At 41.3% G+C, this 26,146-nt stretch overlaps 2 protein-coding genes across 3 annotated transcripts in view; one reads left to right on the forward strand and one right to left on the reverse strand.

Annotated features, from left to right (window-relative positions):
* pcxb (pyruvate carboxylase b) overlaps window positions 1–26,146 on the forward strand; it is a 332,924-nt gene that overhangs the window by 205,034 nt on the left and 101,744 nt on the right. The window lies entirely within an intron of this gene.
* Window positions 1–26,146, reverse strand: part of LOC111578546 (leucine-rich repeat and fibronectin type-III domain-containing protein 4) — a 44,148-nt gene that overhangs the window by 7,270 nt on the left and 10,732 nt on the right. For both annotated transcript variants that reach the window (XM_035955216.2, XM_023285399.3), the window contains exons 3-7: window positions 15,444–16,055; window positions 14,866–15,028; window positions 12,058–12,228; window positions 9,024–9,185; window positions 7,706–8,440 (exon numbers count right to left, since the gene is read on the reverse strand). In XM_035955216.2, the coding sequence (XP_035811109.2) occupies window positions 7,706–8,440; window positions 9,024–9,185; window positions 12,058–12,228; window positions 14,866–15,028; window positions 15,444–16,029 (1,817 nt within the window). In that variant the 5' untranslated portion in view covers window positions 16,030–16,055. The remainder of the gene's footprint in view (window positions 1–7,705; window positions 8,441–9,023; window positions 9,186–12,057; window positions 12,229–14,865; window positions 15,029–15,443; window positions 16,056–26,146) is intronic.

Below are 26,146 nucleotides of genomic sequence, written 5' to 3' on the forward strand. Positions count from 1 at the left end.
CAATTCTCTCCGGGGTTCTACCTGACCTCCCAGCCTCTCTTCTTTTCACAGTCACTGTACTATATCTCTATTAGCTGCAGCGATAACCATGTACCATGATTTAGCATCCAAGGTCACTCCTCCTCCTCCTCTCTCCCTTCTCCTCTCCTCTTTGTCATTTCCTCTTTAGGTACCTCCTCCCTCATCCTCCTCTCTCTTTCTCTTTTCCTTTTCCGTGCCTACTCTCTATTTGCCCTCATCTTACATTTCTCATCCCATCCCCATCTTCTCCTCCTCCACGGCTGCTCCCATCCCTTATGAGATTGTGAATCACCTCTCCAGTTGTTTTTGCTACGCTGGCAGCGACAGAAATAGGCAAGCAAATTCACTCAAATATACATGGAAGACTGGGACGCATTCACAAACGCATGCATCTTTGATCTGCCGATTCGCTGCCACTCTCTGCATTATTCATTCTTAAGCATGCTTATCTGTGTGGCGTGGCAACACATATCAGACACATGGAATGATATTCACCCAAAACCTCCCGAGACAATGTATGTTTATGAATACAAAGTGCGTAACATAGGGTGCTGGTTTGAAATACAATTGACTGATGCAGTTTGTTAGTTGCAGACTTTGACGCTGTGTATCATCTCCACACATACTAAGAGTGTGAGTCTGTGCTTCTTAATAACCCTGCAAAGGCCCCTGCAAACGCACAAAGTGGACAAGACAAGGGAGTGCTTTGTTCAAGCTGGTGACACACAAACGAGTAATTATTAGCACCCGAGAGAGAGGAGAAGAAAAGGAAGTGTAAAGGAGTGATGGAATCCTGTCTGGCCTCGCTTCATCTCTGTTCTTTCTCTCTTTGTCTTCTTTTCTTGTTATTCTCTTTGCCTCATGTCTTCTTCTTCTCTATCGCCGTTACCAAGTCTGGTGGTCTGACACCAGACAAGATTGGGCACACAGAGCAAGAGCCAGAGGAGCAAGAGAGAGGGAGAAAGAAAGACGAGTAGCAACAACAAAGCAATTATCTCCTCTTCTGGCTGACATCTATACCGCTCTCGTCCCCCCCACCCCATCCCCATCCTTCCCCCCATGTCACGTCTTTTATTCGTTTACCCTTTTCCTCCATTTTTGGTCTTGATTCGTGAGACTGTTTACTGTCTCGTTGGCTGTCTCCCTCAATTTCTTGTGCTCGCTTCTTCTGTTTTCCTTGATCTGTCTCTCTGTCAATCTCTTTTTTCCTCCCCCCCTCCCTTCCAGATTTTTGTTTCATCCCTCCTTCTGTCTTTTTGCTTCCCTTAATCTGGCCTTCAACTCTTCGTCATTTGGCCTGATTTTTTTTCCCCGCGCCGCCTAATTCACTTGTTTTCTCTCTCATTCTCGCTTTTTTCTGACCCCTTTCCTTTCCCCAATCCCCCAGTGTTTGTCTTTCATTTCTCACTCTTCTCCCGTCATTTCGATGTAACTACCCAAAACACCAGAATATGAATCTCTTTTGCTCACTCTCTCCTCTACAGCATAATGTAAGGTGACATATGTATTGAATGCTGACCCTTTCCCTCCTCCTCTGGTTCGTATGCCTCTGATGTGAGCTGACACATGTATTGACACAGAAGTTTAACACTTAATTACATCTTCCCATGGGGTCGGACTCTCAACGCCCTTCGCTCTCGTTTTCCCCTCCACCCTCTCAGCTCTGTAGCTCCTTGTCCTTTCCTTTGCCTCCATCTTCGTCTCTGCATGCCTCCGTCCTTCCCCACTGCTATATCTCTCCTTACGTCCTTATCTATCCCTGCCTCAGCAGATGCACTTATCTTGTTTCTTGTATGGTTTCTTGTATTGGTTAGCAAGATCAGCTAAAATAAGATGCTGGTATCAGTTTCCCAGGCAATATCATATTGTAGAATACAAAGAGCCATAAGAAATGTGACAGAAAGTAGTTTATACAGCTCATAGTTATATTTTTTAATATGCTGTTGGCTCAGTTCAGGACTGAGTCAAATATTAGTCAGAAATGCTGCAGAATTAGCAGCATCAAATGAGTGGTATTGCCATACACCTAATTTTCAGGTTCTATTTCTTCCTTCACTTCCCTCTGCTTTTGCAACTAATTAGCCATGTTCTCAACTGTCTATTTCCCAGCATGCTCCTATCGTATTTGCTGTCAAACTCTTGCCCTGTCCTTTTTAACTGCATGTCCCTTTTTCTTTGGACACCACTTTCATTATTCTCATTATTTCTTAAACTCTGCGTGATTCACTCTCTCTCCGACTTCCTCCTCCTTCCATCCCTGTGATCGTTTCTGTTCCCATTAAATTTGGTGCCAAACAGCGAGACGGTTGATCCCATTGTGACCTGGGTGCAATCGTTAAATTCACAGCCCTTACGCTCCTGCCTGCACACTTGCAAGACTTTTTGAGCCTCATAAGAAACTTTTGACCCTGACATGTACAAGAGGCACACAGATGCCCCCACTGACATACCTTCTGTAACCGTGATTCACATCTTATTTCCCAACAGCTTGCCATCGGTTTAAAAATGAAAAACAAAAAGGTACATCAACACTGAAAAAGCCACCCGATGCACTGTGGAAAGCAACAGACTTCATCTTATGTGATTCAGAGATATTGAATAATGTATTACACACACAGGGATTGGTCTCAATGACACCTATACTGCAATACATTTCCTATAAAATAGTCGTGCATCAAGCAATATTGCTGTGAAGCTCAGAGTGGTGTTATACATTATATTTACTTCATGTCAGGTGGCTTTTGTGGCTAGTAGAAAAAGGGACCTAAGCAGTTTTAAGACAGGATTTTGTGACTTCTATTTGTACACATATTGAAAATAACAAGACAAGCTTATACATGCATACACATGGTATAATCCAGTACCACAACTACTATAATCAACTACTTTCTCCACAAAATCTTCACAAAAGATGCTTTAGAGATTTATGTGCTCCTCTGATTGATTGCCAATCGCTTTTCAGTTGTCAAGCCCTGTATGTTGGATGTTGTATGTGGGATGTAAATGGAAAAAAATGTTGTACAAAACTAGACATGTTGCTTGAAAGACAGGAAATTCAGTAGCAGATGGTACCCCAGGGGTTGCTAGTTAATATGGAGGGAGATTCTTACTCCTTTTCGTTGTCCTTCAGGTAGGACATGTCAGTTTAGCAACTGCTTCCATTCAATCAGCAACCAGAAAATCCTTTTTTACAATATCTAAACACTGTCTCCAATTAGATGATCAAAGCGTGTTACTGTAGCATCTTGGCAAACCTCCACAAAAGGAGGCTTGGTCGGTTGTTGTCAGGGGAAGCTGAGGATGATCCCAGCGGACGCTGCATGGACGACATCCCACCTGGCACTGCCACAGATGCCATCAGAATTAGACAAGCTGCGCTAAAATGGAGGCTGGTGTTGTGTAGCATGTGACTGACCTTTAAAGATGATTAAATCTGGCAGCCACACAATGTGCTCTGCTTTTTCTGTAATCCATATACCTCCGCCTCAGTATGTACTCGCTACACTCACCCTTTATTTCTTCGCCTTACATTCCTAAATCCCCTCTGTTTTCCCATTTTCTCTCTTTCACCAGGTGGGCTGGTGTTTTCCCCTTCTTCCAAAGCAGACACAACACCGCCAACAACACAATATGAACACAAGTCCTTGATGGAAAATCCTCCACTAACTTTGGTTGACTCCTGTTTTCTCTGACTTGCTGTTAACACTGCAGCTGACACATTTATAGCCTGCTGGAAATCTATACTGGAAATCCCTGGCAGCATTGTGGTATGCTTCCTTTCAAATGCTGCCCCCTTCCATCTCCTCTTTATCTGTCCCCTGAGACCAATTTCCCTGCTTCCTTTGTGCTTTTTCCCACAACGACCTCACACTTGTCTCTTATTTCTGTATCTCCGTCTCTCTCGGTGTGGCGGTTATCCCCTCCTTCTGTTCTGTTCGTGGCATGATTTGTTTAGAGCTTAGTCAAACTTAAGCTCGCTTACTCCCTCTTGACTGAACTTTAGTACCTCCCTGCGATGCCGGTCGCTTCGGCTCTGTCCTCTGTTTCCCTTCTGTTTTTGCGTATATCAGCATTTTTCTCGTCTCGAGCGGAGCCTTAACCTTTACTGACGCTGCCGTTCCTTTAAAGTGAGTTCTTTAAGAGAAGGACGTTTTACCTGTGCTGCCATTTTATCTTGAATAGTGAAAGGGAAACAGCTATGCAATACAACTAGCATGAAAATAGAACCATATTCGAGTTGCGTGTTTAGTTTTTCTGATTGCTGTCCAGATTAATCCTATCTATCTGAATTTATTCATGCATTTTGTCCTTTAAGCTTCAGCTTCTCCAGATAATGCACCTTCACTCGATAACATTAAGCAGCGAGTCGGTATTATTAGAGGATTTTCCGTAGAGGAATTAACACAGCTGATCAGCGAGGGAGCTGAGATCTCATTCAGTTCATTTAATTCAATCATTTAATTAGTTTTCTATGTGTAATTGCCACAACTGTCACGGGACTGTACAGGATCTGCACTCATTTGTTTTGATGTGGCATTTCATTAGGGCACCTCCATCCTTTCAACCTGCTAGCTTCTCACAGTTTGCCTTTTGTTTCTTTGAAGGGCTATTTCTTATCTACTTTTCAATTTCTCTCAAATTTCTCAGTTTGTTCCACACCCAGGTGTATTTATTTCTGTTCCAGTGATGGATTTAAATACCCTCCTTCCATCTCTTCACCCTCACCTCTTTGCTTTTTCCTTGAGGACCATTCAAACCCACCTTCTCTCCCCTCCCTTCTCACTGTCTGTCAGTCCATCAACCCTTTTTTCATCTCAATCTCTCCCAAGGTGATCTGGGTTGGGCCCATCTCCTATCTTCTCCCTCAGTCCCCCTCCTCTGCCTCCTCAGATCTCAGAGGTCTCATTCCCATGTTTGAATCCACTCGTTCCTCACATCCGACTCTATCCTTCACTCCAACTATTAGTTTCTCCTCCCCATCTATCTTTTTTACATTCACCCTCGGCTGCCGTCTTCCTGACTTTCTCTCGATCCTTCTGATTATAGCCATACGTGGTTTTATTTTTCACATTTCCAGTCATCTTCCCATCTGTCTGTCCTCCCTGCTTTCTCACTGTCATATGGTTAGCTCCCTTTCCCCCTTTCCAATATCACACACAGCTTAATGCCTTCTTTATCATATCTGAGGAAACCACATTCAATCCCTGCATTAGTGCCAACTGAAATGAATAAAAAAAATAACCCTCACATATAATGCCAGCATTGCTGTCCCTACTCAACCTACCCTCTCTTATTGCATCTTCTTCTCAGTGTTTCAGCCACTGTTTTGCTGTAGCAATAACCCCACACATAAATGTTTCATCAGTCTGTGCTTGTAAATTCAGAGGCAGTAAACTCTGAATGTGTGCAGACATAATTCATGAACAGTGCAGTAGTATTCTACATGTAAGTACACTGAGTCGCTCAAACCACAATGTAATAAATTGCATTCTGCATCCACCCATTTCACGCTTAACATAAAAAGTAATAAATAAATAAGAAAAATAATAACTCTTCAGCTTCAAACTTTCATTTTCTCATCCTGTTTCTCTGGAAGTTAATTTTTAATTGTATCACAATGTCACAGCGTGATACATTATCTTTAATGCAACAGGGAAAAAGGTGTGTTCTGCAGAAATTATGTATCTGATATGTTTTTCCTTCTGACTTTTTTGGCTTTCTTTGGGCTGCTACAGTAGTAGAGCTCCACGTTCTTTCCTTTTGCCAGACCCACAGCCAAATTACATAACTTGGCTCACAGCAACGTATAGAAATGGTGTGGCAAAATTTGTCAGCTTTGCAAACACTTTCTTAGGCACGCAGATTAGTTTTTCACCTCGTGTTTTTTTCTCCAAAGCAGCACCCTGCACTTAGAAGGCAGGGTGCGGAGGTGGTTTCTTAAATAATTTGTGGTGGCACGAAGAATGTTGCAGCCCTTAACCTCAAATCCAGTCTTTCTAAGTGTTGATCTGCCTCTGAGAGCTTGGTGAGTAAACATGGACTGTGAAGTGTGAGGGAATCTCATTTTAAATTAAAATGACATGACTTATTGAAGACTAAATATTGCTTCAGATTAAATACATCTCCTATCCAGATTCTGCGCTACTTTGTGTTGACGTACATGTGGCCAAAAGATCATACATCACACGAAAGTTGTGTATGTGGTTGCCTGGATACGACGTCTGCCACTTCAACTCAAGGCTAAAGCCCAGTTCACACATTCCTGCATCCTTTCTTCACTCAGTTTTTATTCAGAATGTTCTGACCAGAAGTGGCAATTCGTATCTCGCTTGCTGTGTTTCCAGCTAGATAAACGCTATTGACCCCAACAGAGACTCTATCAGAGAGCACATAGCCACAAAATGATGTTCAGCTTCTTTACTCAGTCGAAAAGGGGATATTAACATGATTCTTTATGGTTCTTTGCTGCACGGATACACAGCAGTGATAATTTCTGAAATTAAAACACCCAGAAGGGAACATGAGAGCAACCTCCTGTTAAGTTGCAACATTTATAATTCAGACATTGTGCTGCCAGACATTAGTAAATTACTGCCCTCAAATGTATAGCCTCAGCTAACCCTGCTTATCGTAACAATCATCGCCTTAGCAAGAACGACAGCATAAAATGCACAATATTGATGCACAGAACTACTTTAACTGAACACTATCAACCATAAAGATAGCTTTAATATGGCAGAGAAATCTTAAATTATCTTCTGCACAGAGAGTTGCTGTGTAATGAATCAACTGAGGCATTAAATGAAATGTCAACCCAGCAACAAAAAGAGCTTACGTAGGTAACTTAAGCAACTAGGGTAAATAGCAGCTATCTACATTCACAGCATGCAAAGTCTCTGATAAGAATTCTCTTTGTCTGCTTGCTGCAAATTGTTTTCTCATTGCAGAACAAGTTAAACCTCCAAGATGCAAAGTGAGCACTATCCTAATTCTCATCCAGCCAATAATCTGTTTGGTTAGTTCAGTTGTAGTAGGAAGATTTGGACAAGTCCGTTATGTATTTATTGAAACACATGATCTGTGGGATTTCACTAAACAGCAGATTTACCAAATTAAGATCGCCCACGAACTAACATCATTAGATCATCCCCTGTGTAGACTTATGTTGCATTCAGAGTCAGACACTGTTTACTAGCCTCTAGATGTTTTCCTGTTCGAGGACACATTGTGTCAAATTGTACAAAATCTGCTTTATTCCCACCATGTTCATCCTCTTGTCCTCTCGTTCTGCACTCATCTATATGCACTGAATATCCACCTGTTGGGTTTTAGTGTCATACAGCGATGGAGATAAATTATTAACTACCATCGCCCCTCTAACCTTTCATCTGTCTCTGCATTCATCTTTCCCTTGAGCTATCTACCTGTCCATGTTTAAGATGAACAGTTTCACTGCTGAGGTGTCACATTGTAATGGATAAATATTTAAGAGGGTTTTGCATGAAAACAAGATTCACCTTTAGAGGGAGGATGTCACTGGTGAAAATGCCAAAAGTGGCTTGTAGCTGCATACAGAGGAGAAGCTGATAACATGCCCTATTTGCAAGTATCTAAGCTCCTGTTAAAGCAACATTTCTGAGGCAGAAATTGTTTGCAGAGGGAGTGTAAAAGAATTTTGACTTACCTGTAGATGAGGGTTTCATCTGCGGTGCAGTTGTACTGTATCTGATACATCCAGACAACGTAAGCTGTAGACAAACGCCCCAAATCCCATCGGACTTGAGCCGAGGTTGATGTCACTCCCTGTACTCCAACCATCCTTCCTTCGTCCTCGTCCCCCTCGTCGTCCTCCATGCTTCCTCCGTCAGCCCTCTCCACCTCGGAGGCCCTCCCACTGTCGCCCTCATCCTCTTCCCCTCCACTTTTTCTCCCATCCTCCGTTTCTCCTCCACGTCCCACGCCGTTGTTAATCCCTCCGTTTTTTCCTGTGCTGATATCCGAAGAGCCCGGATCGGTCCGTAAAATCCCATTGGTCACGTTCCTATTGTTCTGAGTGTTAACGTTGTTGCTGCCCGTGTTTCCACCTACTCCACCTCGGTGAGGCAGGGGGATGATTTTCAGATCCACAGTGGCGGTTGCTTCACCGGCGGCGTTTATTGCGATACATGTGTACGCCCCGTCATCCCGGGCAACCGTTACCAAAATATCCAGGGTCCCGTTGCTGAAGGAGCTGGTCCGGGATGAGTTTGCAATGATGCGATCATCTGGCGACACCCAGTGAACTACCGGCTCCGGGTCACCAATGGCTCTGCATTTCAACGTGGCTCGCTGGCCCTCCAGCACCCACAGCTTGTGGGTGTGACGTGTGATGAGTGGAGGTTCACATGTAAACTCCTCCTCAGGAATAGACCAGAAATATCTGCAAAACAAAGAGAGGGAAGAAGAGTGAAGCTGAGAGGAGAGAGTGAGAAAAGGGGTGGAGCAGAAACACCTTTTCAGGCTAAGACAAGAATTCATCTTGTTCTATGCCTCTTAGGCGAGTTGAGGAGATTAATGAAGTATATTAACCTAAAGATCTGTGCGCTCTTGTCTGTTAATTTAAAGGTAAAGATAGGTTTGAACAGTTTCCCCCTGCTACTATTTAGTAAACAGGACTAAACAAAGAGTAATTCTTGATGACAGCAGAGGCAGACGACAACAGCAGATGCTCATTTTCCTCCTCAATCATTTGTTTCAATCACATTTATTTAGACTAGACTAGAAATTCCAGGGAGAGGTAATCGGGGGTATGAGAAAAAGGACAAACTATCACACCAGTGTTTCAATACTCAGTTCTCATGACCTTCGTGTCCTGTGACTTTTTACGCCACTCCACAAAATGTGAGGCCCTTAATTGGATATGTAGTAAAACAGGTCTGGAGTTACAACTTGTAGACCAAATTGGCCTTAAACCCGGGTGATGGTGAGATAGTCGCCACATTTGAAACATTGATGACATTTACCTTCCAGCCAGGTGAACCGGAGTGGCACACGTCTCCATGTCATCTGAACGGATAAGTCGCCTCAACCAAAGCAGCTCACAGTTGCAGTGCAGCGGGTTTCCCCCAAAATTCAGGCTTATGACGGCATTGTAGGGCGTGGGACTTATTGCACCTGTTTGAGACCTGAAAATTATAGTAGAAGATGATTCAGGTCACACATTTGTATGCCTTATTGCATTTAAAGGTTATTAAATGCAACATTTATGATCATTTTTACTCGTATATGGAAATTAGTTCAATCTGAGCAAACGCTACAGACCTCATTATGTACAGTTAGAAATCTAAGCATGTTAATGAGCAGCTTCAGCACCAAAATCCACATTGCAGAACTATCTTGTTAACATTTTTATCAACATTTTTTCACTATGATTCAAGGTTGAGCTTCTTGGTAATTTTGTCCCATTTTGCAAAATTGCAGCAACTCCAAGGAAAGAGTCTAATAGAATGTGAGAAGTTTTTTGGTAAAAAGTAAGATGTTGATGTCTGCAAGTTTATAAGAACTTGCAGTTCAAAAATAAGAGAAAGAAGTTCATTTTGAAAATGATCAACAAGAGCAGCCAACATAGGTTCAGTGTTGTGCTGTTCTAAGCATCTTGAAGTTAATTAGAATAATAGAGAATATCAAGGAAGAACATAAGGCTTCATTAAATCTACTTTCTCATAAAGTTCCTGGAAAATAGTCCAAAATCAGTAGCTGTAATACCACATACTGTATAAAGAAATGCAGCAGTGGTCCAAAAGCCTGAATTATATGTGAATTTTCATTAGAAAAGAAAATGTCAGCTAAGCAATTTGAGTGAAAAGTTGAATCTTAGCGAAATATACGTGGATTTCAACAAATGTTAGTATTTGGTATCACCTTTTTGTTTGAAGACGGCAAGAAGTTTGTGCAAAACTTGGTAACTCATGTTATCCCAGCATGACCTGACAATCCTCCAAAGAGCTCCTGCGCCAGGAATACCCACAATCTTCAATTAACTTGATTATTTCTTTCCTTTTTTAAAAAACGAAGTGATAATTATATGTAGCATGCAGCGACAGCAGGAGGCACCGGTTGAGCATCAAATTATACTGAGAAAGGGAACAGGTGGCACAGCACAGAATAACAATGGAGAAAAATGAAAGCAGAAAAGACCGAGACAGTCGAAGGCAGCAATATGGAGCACAGCTCACATGGCTACATACAGAGAGAAAAGCACAGGTGGGTAAATTTAAATGGCAGTGTCTTGTTAAGTTGTCGCATTCAGCCTGAACTATAATGGAAAAAAACTAGACTGGAAGAGAAGGGAAAAAAAATCATCTTAAGAATGGCGGACTGAGGGGGCTGTTTATGGAAGCAGTCAGGTTTGACTTTATGTTAGAGTGCATAGAGTCTTGTGTAAGAAATAAACTAAAAAAAAGTTAAGCTGAAACTATAATCAAAATGATGACTTGAAATATTAATTTGTTTTTTTGACAGCTAATTCCAGCTCAGTTTGTAGTTAATGATACCACATCAGTCGCAGCCTGCAATGCGTTTACTTGACAATTTGTGCCGGAAATCATGAAACGCCTCAGCAGTTTGCTTAAAATCTGAACTGCACAGAGTGAAAGTTGATCGAGGCCATGTCACAAGTAGAGAGAGGTATTTCTGATGTAGTTTAAGCAAAGTTGACACATCTACAGTGAGTGATCTCTCTTTTAAACCTCCATATTACTTGTCGTCTCCATTTCCAAAGCTGAAAATGCATGACCTGCCATTAAGTGGGTGTTACGGATGTGTAAGCAGCATTCATTTTGGAACCTGTTGTTGATTTGGATCAGTCTTTTGACAAAAAGATTGTATTATCGCAAGTCAAAATTAATGTTTTAATCCAGCAAAAACTGTAAATATGTGTTTCTGGTTTTCATCAGTGACATTTTAGTCTCTTTTTTGTGTCATTTTCATACCTTTTAAGCACTTTGACAGTGATTGCCATCTTTGTGCATGGTTATTATTATTACAGGTGTTATTAGAAATGGAAAAAAATCTCAGTGTCTGTGTCTCTTTGCTCTGCAGTGTCACAACAGACAGACTCTTCCTCAGCAAATCCAGTTAATGTTACTTGTTCACTAAAATCCTGTTCACTGTCTGGGTTCAGCTTGACAAGAGACGCTAAATGGTTAGAAAACATTAATACATTTATCCAACAGTTTCTTCTCTCTTGTTGAAGCTTTAGATGGAGAAGCCATTATTAATCCTGCGACTGACTCATTCCATTTGACAGCAGCTTGAAAGCTGCCAGCCTAAAAGTAACGCTAATGTTACATCTACTGAGCTGCATTAGCACTGTTTGATTTACTTTCTGTAAAGTTTGACCTTGATGCTTGTAGTTTGTCTCAGCTGTTGCATTTCTTTCCATTGTCAGATAACAATACAGACTGATACACAACATTACTGAATTTAACGAGATTCCTCACACCAGGGCAACTAGTCAACAGAGGCAGCTTTTACTGATCATTAGCTGTCGCTTCTGACTCTGCATATGCTAGAGATCACTGAATAAGACTTTGCATTGAAGCAGTGATTTGTTTGTTTGTCCATTTTTGCACATTGACCAAAAATTGAGAGCATTTGTTTTGTTTTCACTGTAAAAAATCGCTGATCGGTACACATTATGTGTCATAGTTTTGTGTGTGAAACAAATCACTGCTTTAAAAAATGGAGAGAAAGAAAGCAGAACAGACGACTTGGTTTCTTCCATTGTACCAGCTGCTGCCCATGCTCCAAACAGTGGACTGGTACGAGTGAAACAGGCTCTAGTGGAGAATGCATACTGCACATATGGTTATCTAAAAATCAATTAAATAGTGAATGTAGCGAAAAAACTTTCCGCTGTCTGTGCACTAACATCATCTTGATGTGTTTCTGTGCCAGAGCGCCCTCTCTTAAAAACCACATTGATGTCTCTGTGGCAATGTAGTTCCACTAAGCCACTCCTTAGAGAAATGTAAAAGACGAACACTTAAGTGCTACCTTGCAAAGAGAGGATCAGGAGGCAGTGTTCGGAGCCTGTTGGAGGTCATATCCAGCCTTGCTAGTTTATACAGCTCTCCAAAAACTCCTTCGGCGATGTGGTCTATCAGGTTGTGGTCCAAGTTCAGAGTGTGCAGGCTGGCCATGTTCTGAATCGACTCCCATGGTACCCTGCAGCAAGAAAATAGAAGAATATTAGAGTGATTAATATGAGATTAATGGAATTAGCAAACTTTGTGCTCATTGGACAAAGGAGAAATGGGGGAATTATCTGTTTAAAGCAATGGCAGCTGTGAAGACAGATTCAGCCCTCTAATGGTTTGTGTCCCTTGTGGATGCAGTGACACAGGATAAGACGTTAACCTGATTAAAGCATGAGAGTACCACTATTAGATCAGTCATAGTTCATTCCTTATGTTCCAAGTACTTTATGTCCCTCTTAGGAGAAAGTGAATAAGCAAATACTAATTAATGGTGACAGCAATGACGGACAACAACAACAGATGCTCATTTTCCTTCTCAATCCTTTACTTTTTCTGGGTTTCACGAGTCCCATCTGCGACCCGTTGCTACAGTCATTTAGTATTCCTTAAGTGCAGTCATTCAATCTTTTAGACCAATTAGCGAGTGAAAACTAAAAAGTAGGAGCTGGCGACAGGAAGGACGTCAAGTATCAGTTTAAGGCAGTGCAGTGTTGATTTCGCCTTTTTGTTTATCTGTTTTTTCCTTTAACACAATGTGTGTTTGACAGGAGTTAAATTTGCTTTGCATCACTAGAAGACACTCAAAGCTGAGTACAAAAAGAACGAGGCACCACTTCTTGTCACACAATAGCATGTAAATTTCAAAGCAAAGAACATATTGCTTTGCATAATGAACTAAATGGAACTGGTTATTTCAAAACCAATACTCAAGGAGGAGTAAAAAAAATGGTTACAGCTGATGATCACTATATTTGTCTGTGTAGTAAATTGTCTTTGCGCAGCAACGCAGCATGATGAATTCCACTGTTTTTGATGTAGTTTGTGAAGGCATAAATGAATTAAGCAGGATTTTGTAGCATAGACAAAAAATGTATGTATTTTAACAGTTTTTAACAGTAATTTTACTGTTATTTTAAAGATGTCCTCTGTTTTGTTAAATTGTAGATAATAACTAATGAAAAGAAAAGAAAAGAAAGAAAGAAAAGAGTATTAATTTACATGATAACTATCAAAAAACAGGCCCAAACTGCAAATAATGCCCACATCAAAAATCTGTTTTTACAAACAGTGACCATGATTGGACTTTTTAAAAATGTTTTTTAATTTTTTTAGCTCTATCAGAACAGCCAGACATATTGCCATTTACAGATGTTTGCCGTTATTTGAAGCAAAATTATGTTTATTGCAGTTTGGGAAATGGTAAATAATTTAACTATTTAAAATAGAGATAATAGCGATAATAACAAGAGAAATCACAAAGAAAAATAAAAGTATTGACTGCATAATTTTTTTTAAAAAATGCACAGCCTCTTTTACGCAATGATTTGTTCTTTCAGAGTGTTTGACCCCTAAAATTACACTGTGTAGCTGTATTTGAATCTTCTAAAATGGCATTTTACAGATATGTGCCCTCATTTTCACAGTTTTTGATTTTTTAAACTTTACGTTATTCCACAGTTTTTTTGTTATTTGTTTACTACAGTGTAGAGATTTGATATGCTCTAAATTACTATTGACAATAATTTTTTGTTCTGTTCCATTTATCTTACCTTAAGACCTTAATACATAGTAGGAATCAGATTTTAGTCAGTGCAGAAGTGTTTACTAACAAATAATAACGTATTTTTTAACGGATAAAGCTACATTTGACAATTTCCCTCCTTGCTGCTTTGCTCAGTGCCAGTGTCCCAACAAAGTTAATGCATGAAGTCACTTCAGGTTCCAGAGTTGCTTTGAAAGTGAATTTTTTTTTTTTTTACAGATCTAACATGAATAACAATTGGGCCTCCCTGCATAGAGATCTCATATGACATAACCTGTATCCACTGTTGAGTATTTTTAAAGCTTGAAAAGAATCTATGATGCAGAAACTCGGTCAGTAGAGACTCCACGGTAACCTGCAAGAACAGGGCAAACAGCAGTTGCTAATGTATGCCTCATTAAAACTCTGCACTTTTCTTATGGTTTGGTGGAGGTTGGAGAAAGGCCAGAGAGCTCCTGTAGAGGAGACAAATGAAACATCTTAATCAGAACCGACAGCCAAATGCTGCTGAATTCATCAGCGAAGTGGGACACTATAAAGAGGAGAATAGGGGCCTGATAGAGACTATTATCATTGTTCTGACTTAGTATTTAGTCCAGAGGAACAGATAGTGATGCTGTAAGAATCTCCATTGTCCTAAACGAGCAGAATAAGACACGGTGCACTCAGGTATGAACCATATAGAATAGTTATAGCAGCATCCGCTCATTTGCAGTGGCAGGAGCTCAGGCGTGCCCCTTTTTAAATTGTAACCAAATCGAAGACAAAGAAAATTAGAACCTCATCAAAATTGATTCATTTTCCCTGAGCTTTTAGTCCTCTCCCACTAGCCTCAGCAGTTCGAGCCGGTAGCACTTCATTGTCTTTGCTGACTCTTATGTGATCAGACAAGCTGTTTCCACTCTGCCTTGAAATTTTGGAAGGTGAGTTGTGTCTGCAGCTTTTACACTCGAGACCGAAACCTGAGCGCTGGAGGATTGTGCAGTGTGTTTCTACTTAACGAAGCACATCGTGTGAATGCACAGCGCGAGCGGGGCGATTAGAACAGAACAAAAGCTTTACCTCCTGAGGTTATTGTAGGACATGTCGAGGTCTTCCAGTGTGAGTAAGAAGTCATCAAAAGCCTGAACCGAGACTTTGACCAGCTGGTTGTTGTTGACAATCAGGTGTTGCAGATTGACCAAACCTGCGAGGTCCCTGGGTCCAAGAGTTGTCAAGCGATTACCTGGACAAAATAATAAACAAATACGACTGTAAGTTCAACCTATTCCAGATTTCCAAGGAGTTTAAGTCTGTTAGTACAATTAGGAATAGACAAATTATCAGCATGGCCAATTACCATGGTCGATATTTGGCTTTTTTTTTTCTTTCTGATGAAGGTCAGACGTAATTGCAGGAGACAAACTGATAAATCTCGATCCCACATAAACAGAGAACATCCTAATTTAATCACTCCTATTTCTCTGTACATCTTTTGTTATAGTCATTATTAGTAAAGAAGCCTAGTTATGAATGACAGGTTCTCTGCTATCACATGCTGTTAAAACGTAACATTCAACGTGTGTTGGTCCCAAATATTAGTCATCAGCCTTTTTCGATTTCCACATATTGGTCAATCCCTAAATACAGCGTCTGCTCACCGTCCAGATGCAAAGAGCGCAAACTCTCCAGGTCAGCGAAGGCCATTGGTCGGATAAGGTGGATGGTGTTCCTCGACAGTGTCAAATCAACCAATCCAGTCATGTTGACAAAGTCATTTCCGCCCACTTCCATTATAAAATTGTCGGCCAGTCGCAGCTCCACCGTGCGCCGGTCAACGTGTGGCGGGACGAACAGGAGGCCCTTGTCGGCGCAGAGGGTGCTGAGCGATTCTGAGAGGTTTCGACACACACAGTGGAAAGGACAGGCCGAGACCACGCCCCACGTCTCCCCTGCTCCAATCAGAGACGGCAGCAGGCAGCATGTGACCAGCGTCAGCCAGTGAAACACCGGGAACGGGACGGAGTCTGGAAGGGTTCTCTTGGTCGCCCGGGGGCAGGCGCAGTGGATGAGGTGGGATGAGGAGGGCAAAGATGAGACCAGAAGAGGGGGAAGAAGAGACAGAGAAAGGGTGGATGGAGGGAGGGTGGAGGGGGAGGTGGAGCCTGCTGCTCGCTGCTGGGGGTGGAGGTGTGTATGGGGCGGGTGTTTCTGTCTGCGGGGATGGAGGGGTGGGGGGACAGGCATGGTAGAACGCCTGGCTATCCACAGACCTGGAGAGAGGAGGGAGGACAAACATTAGTTTTCACACTCCGCCCTGGTCAGACATTGTTTTAGAGGAGATCTCTGAAGTGTGTTTTTGTGTCTGGCTTCCTGTCTTCCACCTACTCTGACCAGACAGAAAGCTTGTTCTACTCACATGCATACTTGTGTGGGCCAAAGCCTCTTGAATAAGCACCGCTCTGCACAAATGGCCACATGGTGCTTCATAAAAAATAAAAAAACCCCGAGAAATGGTTGACGCCCTTTTTTCACTTCACCTCTTATATATACACTTGGAAGCACGCACCACTACAGCTCATCGCCTAGCAACAACATCCCAAAAGACTGAACACAGCCAGTCCCCATAGTAACAGTTACCTAGAAACCTGTAAGAGCATGTTACATCACAGGATGCTTTCTTCAGATTGAGGGTCAGCGAATCAAATGGGGTCACCAGCCTTGATTTCGACGGCAATGTAGGTCTCAGTAAACGCATACAAGAAAATCTGCCAGTAAACACACATTTTGTGGTGATGATAAGTTATAGAAATGAGTCACTGCTACTGATTGGCATGCATAATAGTTGTTATAGCAACTGTAACCTAGATACAGAGAGAGTGACAGGGATTGTTGGTAACAGTCACAAAGAGAGGAGAGAAAAAGATGGTGAGTCAGAGACAGAAAGTAACATCGCTGGAGAAAGACGGGGATATTTTTACTCGGGAGCGATCTATAGAGCCTGGAGCGATGTGATTATATAGCGATACATAATATATGCAACCTAATACTTTGAGTAACAGGCAGGCACAACCATATATCACACAGACATCACAGGTTGGCACAAATTGCTGCTTGATATTTTCCATTAGATCCAAGCTTTGCTCTGTCTGCATGAAGAGGGTCTACCATCCAGCTCAGATGCTGAGGCATCATCAATATAAAAAACAGCCCTGGTTCACTTTGGTCGACTTCCAAGATGTTTTAAAGCCTTCACTCCGTCTTAAAGTGATAAGAAACCAAGTGTCTGAAATGATTATACTTTATATCTCCTAAATGTTCTCACTTAAAGCAAAGAGAAGGATTGAAACAAGCAGTATTCCTCTTAGATGATGTGAACAGATTACATATGGATTACTTTAGGGCTCCGATGAATGGTGTCATTATTGCCTTAATGTCATGCATTTCCTTTTGAAACAAGATGTTTGGGGCAGAACATTAAACCAATGGTGTATTAGTTATTGAGAGAAATGCAGTTTGGCTTGATAGGATGAGCCGAAGGACAAGTTTGTGCCCATTTAAAGCAGCGTTAACAGGCTGCGGCGACTAAAGTGTTCGCAAAACCTGCTTTTTGTTATAAATTTTTTGCTTTTTTGCTGCTTAATTTTAAACAGTGCAGCGCCTCTGAGTCATTCTAGAAAGTGATAATGACTGCCAGGTATCTTTTTCCAAAACCTAAATATATACCTCTGGCACACACTCCGGCTTAGCAATGGTACCAGAGATAGTTATTTCCTTATGTCTGGTGTCATCAGTTTTTAAAAAAAAATAAAAAAGAAGCGCTTGCAGCAGGGGTGGTTGGAGGAGTGTGTGGGGGACAAAGTCACGAATGCCTGCAGTGACAGCCAGTCCCCAGGGCAGTCGATGTTGGAAGCCGACTGCTCCTGAGCTCCTGTAAAGGCATGCATACTAAAATGTTAAAATACTCCAGCAAAGTGAAATGCCGCTTAAAAATATGTCTAGTTGGCAGAGTTGTAGCTCGACCAGCTTATCCTGCTCTGTGCTAATCCTTGTGGGTCAGACAGCTGATTTCACCCCTCGACCATTGCCGTCTTTATTTTTGTTTCCTCTTTTTTATTGTCTTTTGCTTTCCTATGGCTTTCCTTGACATCTCTTCTTGTATCATCCCTACATACACCTTCAACTCTCCTCTTCTCCCTCTGTAGTTTCCTTGCCTTCCATCCTTCTACCTGCTCTGCTACTCCTCTGTATTTTTATCTCCTTCTCCATTCTTGCTCACCTTCCATCTTATACTCCTTTATGCCTCTGGCTGCTCTGTAAATTTCCACATTTTCTTTCTTTATGTCTCATTCCCTCTCTTTCTTTCTCTCCGTCTTGTCTGCCCTTGAGGCAACCTGAGTACGACAATGTTATCAGTCACAGCTCTTCCTCGCCACCTTCTCCACCACCTCTGCCTCTTGTCTTTTTTGTCTCGTCTCCCCATCGCTTGCTGACTCTGCTGCCCTCTACGTCCCCTTGCCTCTTCTGTTCCCACTTTTAGCCACAATCTATGCACGCGAATGCACACACATGATTTCGTTGTGCTCTCAAACTCGCTCCCTGCTTCATTTATCTAACTTTCCCAGCCATCTTTCCTCCACCATCTGCTTTATCTCTCGATTTTTGCCCACCGTCATTTTTCTCCCTTTACCTCTTCCTCACTCTTTTTCACTTCTGCATCTCTGCTCTCCCTCTATTAGGGGGGAGATCTCATTTGCAGCGAGGGCAGTGCAGTATTGAAGCTTTCTGACACACACACAAGTTGGATGTAACTGATCCGTTCACTTAGTGATCGATCAGACCCGGAGAGATGGATAGTGCCCTGTCCCATTCATTTACACTCATCCTTTTGCTCTGTCGTTCTCTCTCAATCTTCCACACTCTCCTTCCATCTTATGTTGTCTTTTGTATTTAAGAGCCGTAATCGTACGAGTAATTGATTATTGCAGGTGTCTACACTATTTGTTAGTGGGGTCACTTTGCATAGCAAGGCCACTTTTGACACAGTATCTACTGGCTTCCTGTTCAGCTATTACACATCGTGGATCTGATGAGTGAATATTAGAAATATTGGAAAAATGCTTTGTCAATCAACTTTTTCATGCAAAAAAAAAAAATAGACAATGTCATACCAGTATCGCTAATGCATTATGTCATTTCATTTCTGATTTAAGCCTAAGTTATTGAGAATTATGTCACTTCTGATTCATGTGCACCTTCTTGATTGGTGTAACCCTAAATATAGCAATCAGTGACACCAGAATGAGGCACTATCAAGATTTTCATGCAGTTCACTTTAGCATACATGTCTTGTTTAAAGAATTAGACAAAAATAACCTGTTTGCTCAAACCAGATTCTGTAAAAAACTAAAAACTCTGCACTTCTTGGCACAACTGTGAAGTTGTTAGTTACTCAGCTGTGACTAACAGTCGTGTGACAAAAATTCAGGGTTGATCTGCAGGCTGTGTTTACACAGAGCAGACAGGAAATTAAAAATGTAAGCGGTAAAATATTTGCAGTAGTAGAGTCATCATGTTTTTCCACTATTGCTAACACCTGTGGGCACTTGGGAAAATGTTTTACATGTCAATTCCATTTTTTCCCCCCATTTTTGTTAAATGAATAATCAAACAGATTCAAATGTATTTATTTCTTTTTCTTTTTTTTATCATTTATGGCATTTTAACTGTGTTGTACTCCACAGAAGACATTTTGAAATTCTCTCTCCTTCTAGCCGCGGTTCTGCTTTTCCATAGAGGTGCAGGACTTTATATTGCAATGAAAAAATTGTCCACAGTGAGGAACAATGTGACGGGAGGAAATATCAGCCAGAGACTGCTGAGTGTTAATGCATTTCCAGTAAGGTTTTTTTTTATATGTAGATTGAAAATATGCAGGTACTAAGGTGAATTATGAGATACTCTGTGTTCTTAGAATGCAAACATAACACAATTTAAATGAAAATACCTATGTATATTCTACGTTACCGTTTAAGCAGGATTTCTTTCCATCTGCAAAACTTACAGATTGTGTTGAATATTACCATAAATATTTTTCAGTTCATAAAATGTATTTGAATACTAAGAAGTGCCCATGACAAGTTGGCAGAGCACATATTGTGGTATCAACAGTCAAAAACACAAAGATGATCGTGATATACAACAGAGAAAAGCAACAAATCCTCTTATTTGGGAAAGTGCAACCACCATGTAATTACTCAGTTAATTGACTTTTCCTTCAAGGTCCTTCACTTTCAGAAACACTTCTTAGCTTACATAAAAAATGGCTACATAAATCTTAAACTTTCTATTTCTGTCTTCAACCACATATGAAACTGCTCTACAGCCTTTGCCTGCAATAGTATTCATTTGCACTGGTCCAGGTTACTGTACTGAGATTTTTAATCTAGATTTTTCCTTATATTTACCTGCCTCTTTGGTCTGTTTTATGCTTCTGTATCACTAAAACATTCCCTCACAGGATCAATAAATTCTTTCCTTACACATAGTACCAATGCAGCATAAAGGTGAATTACTGTATATGTGAATTTTCACAGTACCTAAGATCAGCTCATTGCAGTATCTACACCTAATGTATGTGTTTGTAGGCACCGACTCCCACCACGGCGCTCTAACGAGTGTGCGTTCCTGTTAACTGTGAATTAATGTGACATTTTTCTGCACTTAGGAAGCCTTCGCTTTCTCTTAAGACTTTGCTGCTGAATTTGCAGTAAGGTGGGAACACACAGTTTTGAGTCCACACACACACGATCTCTCGCTCTCAAAGCAGCAGGCATCATGGTGGTGCAAAAAAAAGGCCAAAAGCCCTTTTGGTATCAAGCTTGCTTGACACTTTCTGGGGGGAAAAAGAGTAAAGGGAGGCAGGCGATGAAAGATTAATGATTGAGAGACAAATACACAGTAGAGAGGAGAACAAACAATCAACAAAGGAGATCAGACAAAAGAGGGAGATTAAAACCAAAGCATATTTTCACGTGAAAGTACATGTGTATTCTGCTAGGTGTTTGTGATTTGAGCTCCGAGGCATGTGCACCATATCAGCGTCCACAGCAGCTCTGCTTTCTTTTTTGTGTGTGTTTACCTTTCCTTTGTGTTCTTTTTTTTCTTTTACTCCCTCTATTTTGGGAAGTCTCTCGCTACACTACCCAACGTGAACCGTTCGCCCTCCAGAGAGCAAGAAAACCGACTGGTGGAGAGAGCAGAGATGTGAGTGAGAACATGAGCTAAAAGCGTCTGTGGAAGGAACTACTCAGTACAACCAGTGTTGGAGCACGGCTCAGTGCTGCAAGGCTGAACCCAGCCTCACTCTAACTTACAAAAGTTTTGTTCTAACACCCACCACTGCCCCAGGAGGGTGCTGCTTCTTTTAGGGAAGCCAACCCCAGCTAAATATGCGGCAGCTAATAGATTTCAAATGATGAATTTCTATTAACCAGGCTTTTCGGTGATACTTGTGAACCCGACTCAAACTTGTGCAACTAAGAGAAGCTTCAGGCACGACTTGAACGGCTCTATCACAATGTTTTATTCTTAGTATTTCATTCTCAGTGGGTCAGTATAAATGTCAGGGCCTCTTAAATGCCAGCCACAATTATTAATGTTAATAAAACCCCATGTGTGTGCATTTGCATGTATATTTCCAAATCTCCAAATTGGCGTGTGCTTTTATGCATCCACTCTGGCACACGCAAATGCCATTAGCCCATAATCGACTTAAATCGACTTAGGGAATGTTGCAGTGTTTATAAACAAGGGGATTTGTATTAGCTCTCAAAAGCCACTTATCACAAGCCCAGTAATCCACAGATCTGATTGGACTGTGCACCAAAAGGCTTCAGTCAGAAATCACCGGCAGCCAGACGTCACGAAGAGGTTAACATTTCAACTAAAAAGACGAAAAAGTTGACTGTAGAACTGAATGAAAAAGCTAAAAAAAAAACAAAAAAAAAAAACGGCGTGCAATGTTGCTTACATGCACTTGAGCTCTGCTGCATTGTGTGATCCTAAAATACACACAAGCGTCCACTGCAACAAATGCAGGGATCAAATATGGAGGCAGCCTTTCCTACACACTCAGATTCTTTCAGTCACACTGAGGCTTTCTAGCATGCACTCTTACTCATAATCCAGGCCCTTGATATTAGGTGAGCACTTGCATAGAGAAACAACCGCGAGCATACCAAAACAGTCTTCCCACACAATCATAATTATAGGGAGACCGACACATAGACACACACTCTCTCTAGGCAAAGAACAAAAGAACGCCCACATAGCCTCTTCTTGCGGCAGTCGTGTGTATGTAAGCCCACTCATCCTTTTGATAGTATCGCTCCTCTGTCATCCCTCTGTCGTTTTCTGTCCTCTTTAGTCAACCAGGATGTATAGAAAAGCTCGGGGAATGGGGTAAAAGTATTAGATATGGAAGCAGCAAATGCGAGATGTAGAAAGAGGCTGACGGAAGGAAAATGGGAGAGGAGTGCTCAAGATGGAGGAGGGAAAGGGTGCAAGATTGGAGGAAAATGAAAGCATTAGTATGAAGAGCTGAGGGAAGCAAAGAGTTTGAGGAAGATGAGGAGGGGAAGAAAGAGGGATGAAGAGTCAGAGTGTATGAATGTGTGTCGTTAAGCGGATGGGCAGAGAAATATGTAAAGGCGATAAACGGGTGAAGGCCGCCATCCATCACTGTCAGAGAGAGGGATGAGCGAGGGAAGACTGGCTTTGATTAGGAGGACAGAGAGCTGGGTTGAAAGTGAGGCATCGCCATTGGGATGGTGGGAGAAGCAGGAAAACAAGAGAGACAAGAGGTGATTTGTCGAGAAAATAAGCTGTTGCTGATTAGCTGGGAACACAACATGTACTTCATTGTCACTAAAGTTTTTCAGGCAGAGGTTAGAAACTGAAAAGTAATAGTTAAGTGTGAGATAACGAGGAGCTGTGAAGCTTTCTGACCAGTATTGTTGCAGTATGGTGTGAAAATGTTCAATATTTGTGCCAATATGACTAAAATTTCAGCACAGATACAAAAATGGCACATATTGATTGTTGCGTAAGCACAAACTTTGCTGAAGTTTATCACGATACGCGCGATTTTGAGTTTAATAGGGAACCAGCTGGTCGAAGAATAAGGACCGGGTTTTCAATAGTAGGAACATTTTGGTTCATGGCCCAGCTGGTAAGGTATGTAATGGTGATACTGTTTCTATATGGCCACATTTAAAGTTTTTGAACTGGAATCTTTTGTTAGTTATTAGCCAAAATGCTGTAAATAAGTGCAAAACGTTGAGGAACATTGCCAAATTGACCTCCATCCTGTAACCACTGAATTAACCTCCTTAAAGCTGGATTATGGCAACTTTCTGTGCCTGGTATTGATCACTGTTTCATCTGGAGCTGATGCGAAACTCCAAACTGGTCCAAAGAAACTGGAAAACCTCACACATGTAGTAGAATCATACACGTAATTTATTTTTCGGTGCTTTTATTTGTATATAAAGTCATGCAACGGTTGGCACCTTGGTACATTAATTTTTCCTGATGGTGGGTGAGAGAGATTGCACCTTGGCAGTTCCAAAGCTTTCAATTCATTTTTCTGCCTCTATTGTCACTTTAGAGAAGAACTCCGAGACAAGCATGCTTTCAGTAGCTTTGGTTGCTCTTACTTGCCTTAATATTTTAGTACTTTATATCAATCCAATTTTACCAATTTGTTTTACAAGTTTGTGTTTCCTGTCTTGCTTTTTTGGCACTTATTTTGTTGCTGCTTGTCATATATTATGTACAGCACTTTGATCAAACCCATTCACTGCAGAATCCTTGCAATTTCTCTGTCTAGCTCTGTTTTGATCAGCACCAAATAAGTTTATATGAGATACCCAGCTATGCTGACAAGTAGCCGCGGGGGGTTTCAGTGTAGCAGAACAAGATGAGAATAAGAAAAATCACAAGTTACTGATGGACACTGTCCCAAAATCCAGCACTGACAAAGATGTGATAATAAAAGGCTATATTTTTCTTATCTGTTTTGGTTCTGTGGCTCTACGAGTCACGTGTCAGTGAATAGTGTGAAAATCAGTAGCTTTCTGATATGGACTGCAATCCTTGTCTTTTTGTCAAGTGTGGGCTTTTCGAAAAAGAACAAAAAACTGCAAAAGTCAGTCATTAAGTGCTTTATGTGTTCTTCTTTCTCAGTCTGTACAGTCATCTGTTTTTTGCTGGGGTTTTTTTCCAGCCACATAGACAGCGGCCACTGATAGAAACAGCTTACAGAACCCCCTGAGGTGAATAGGAGTGAAGGAATCAAGAGGAGAGATAAAAGAATAGAACAGAAGAGAATTCTCTTTAAAATAAAACGACTGCAGCGTTCTCACAGCAGGCCTTCAAAATAATACAGTTCTTCTGAAATACTCCACTCAACTAATTCCTCCCAAACCTCTATGTTGTGTTTGAGAGGAGGGGAAAAAAAAGAAACAGCATGTGTTTCTGTGTGGATGGTGAGCAAGTGTCTGTGGAACAGCATGCCTGTACGCATCTGTATGCAACGCCTCGTCTCACTAAATCCTCTTGGAATCCATCCTTTTTGGAAGATTTCAATAATTGCTTCTATTCCGGGAACATTGCACAGTCAGATTTTTGAAAAGTTTGGGTTGCTACCTTTGGAGACCTTCTATCTCTGTATCAGTTTTGGAATCAAAACAACCTTGTTTTTGTCTTACTGAGGCACATTTCACAGCTGTAGCATGTAAAAACCTTTAAAATTCAGCTTTTCTTCTTCATCAGCGGTCTGAAAATCAAACGTTTGCTCCTTCCGTGTTGAAATTGTGGAGACATGAGCGTTTCATTGGCGAGTGCTTTTGGCTACAACACCTTATCTAAAGGGAGAAGTTCTTAAAAGTATCTATAATCTTTAAACATGGCAACACTTAAGAGAAAAGCGAGCCACTCTGCTTGTTCTCTGTCTGTTTGGAGTTAAAACATAAGAATATTGGTGGAGGCTTTGAAGTTTGGCTTTTTAAAAGGCTGCCACACTTCACATCAGCTTTGCATAGATAAGCAAACCTGGTCTTTAATGAACTTAGAGCGTCTTGTTAAAAAATTGAAGTTTGAAAAGTCATACAAGTTGAAAAACCAATGTTACCTGGGATTCTTTTGAAGTATGCCTGTTTTAGAGGCCAGCCCCTCTTTTCCACTCTCTAATGTGTAGAAATGCTGCGACTGCAAGAAGTGCCAGATATGGTGAAAACTAGAAGGCACAGTTAACCCACCGTTGTGATTTACCACAGGCTGTGAATTGGTGAACCATGAAGACACTGGACAAGAAAATATCAAGCAGCGAGCTGTAACACTAAGTAGGCCTTGCTCTCATTCACCTTGTGAGTTGAGCAGAATTTTTGCTGCACACATCTGTGCACCTCTAGCTTGTTTTTTTTGTTTTTGTGCCCTTTAGTGCCACGAATATTTGTCTAACCTCATTTGGGGACTCAAGTCCTGCAAATGGGACGAATGCCAAGTCAGTTTTCTTATTAGCCTTATTAATTGCAGCTTTTAATTGGATTTTTCTTGCCGTTGCATAATTAGGATTGATTTCTAAAGATAAATCGAACATGATACAGGAAGATATCAGTATAAATATTGAAAAATATCTGTGCAGCCTGTGAATAAAGCAGGATTTTGCATCTGAGAAACCCATCCCACCAATCAAACATCCAAATATCTCGACAGGTCTTCTCTCCAGCTCTCCAACAGTGTTATTAACATTGCTATAACAGTGGCAGCCAATATCTCGCCCTGCACTGAGGTTTTGTAATCTTGTTTCGTCTCCTTTGAAAGCCCACACAACTGCGCAGATTGGGGTTTCCATTTTCTGGGAGGTAAATTGAGTTGGCAAACAACAGCCGTGACACTGATTTTCTTTGGCACTTCATTGGCACAGAGGGACAGGGAGTGGTCTCGTCATGATCTGATGGGAAACTGATTTGAATATTTAAGTGTGTCCATTACATGAACTGTTTCTACCTTGAGATCAGGATTTCCACATTTCTAAAAGTATACCAGCAAAGGCTTGTGTGTGTTTTCTTCTCTTTGTGATGCTTCAGTGTCACTCTGACTGCAGAGTAGGATTTCACCAGGATCTGTTTCAAACATCCTTTTGTCAATGGCAGCACTGGTTTGATTCTATACATCTGAAGCAGTCTCACAGTTGATATAGCTGAGCAGCCAAAATCACAGGGACAGCTGAGCAAACAAGGGACCAAGTGCTGAGAATAGCTCTGTTACACTGCCACACCAGGATGCCTTGTTTATTTGG

Source organism: Amphiprion ocellaris, chromosome 23 (assembly GCF_022539595.1).
Source record: "Amphiprion ocellaris isolate individual 3 ecotype Okinawa chromosome 23, ASM2253959v1, whole genome shotgun sequence".
Classification (NCBI taxonomy): Eukaryota; Metazoa; Chordata; class Actinopteri; family Pomacentridae; genus Amphiprion; species Amphiprion ocellaris.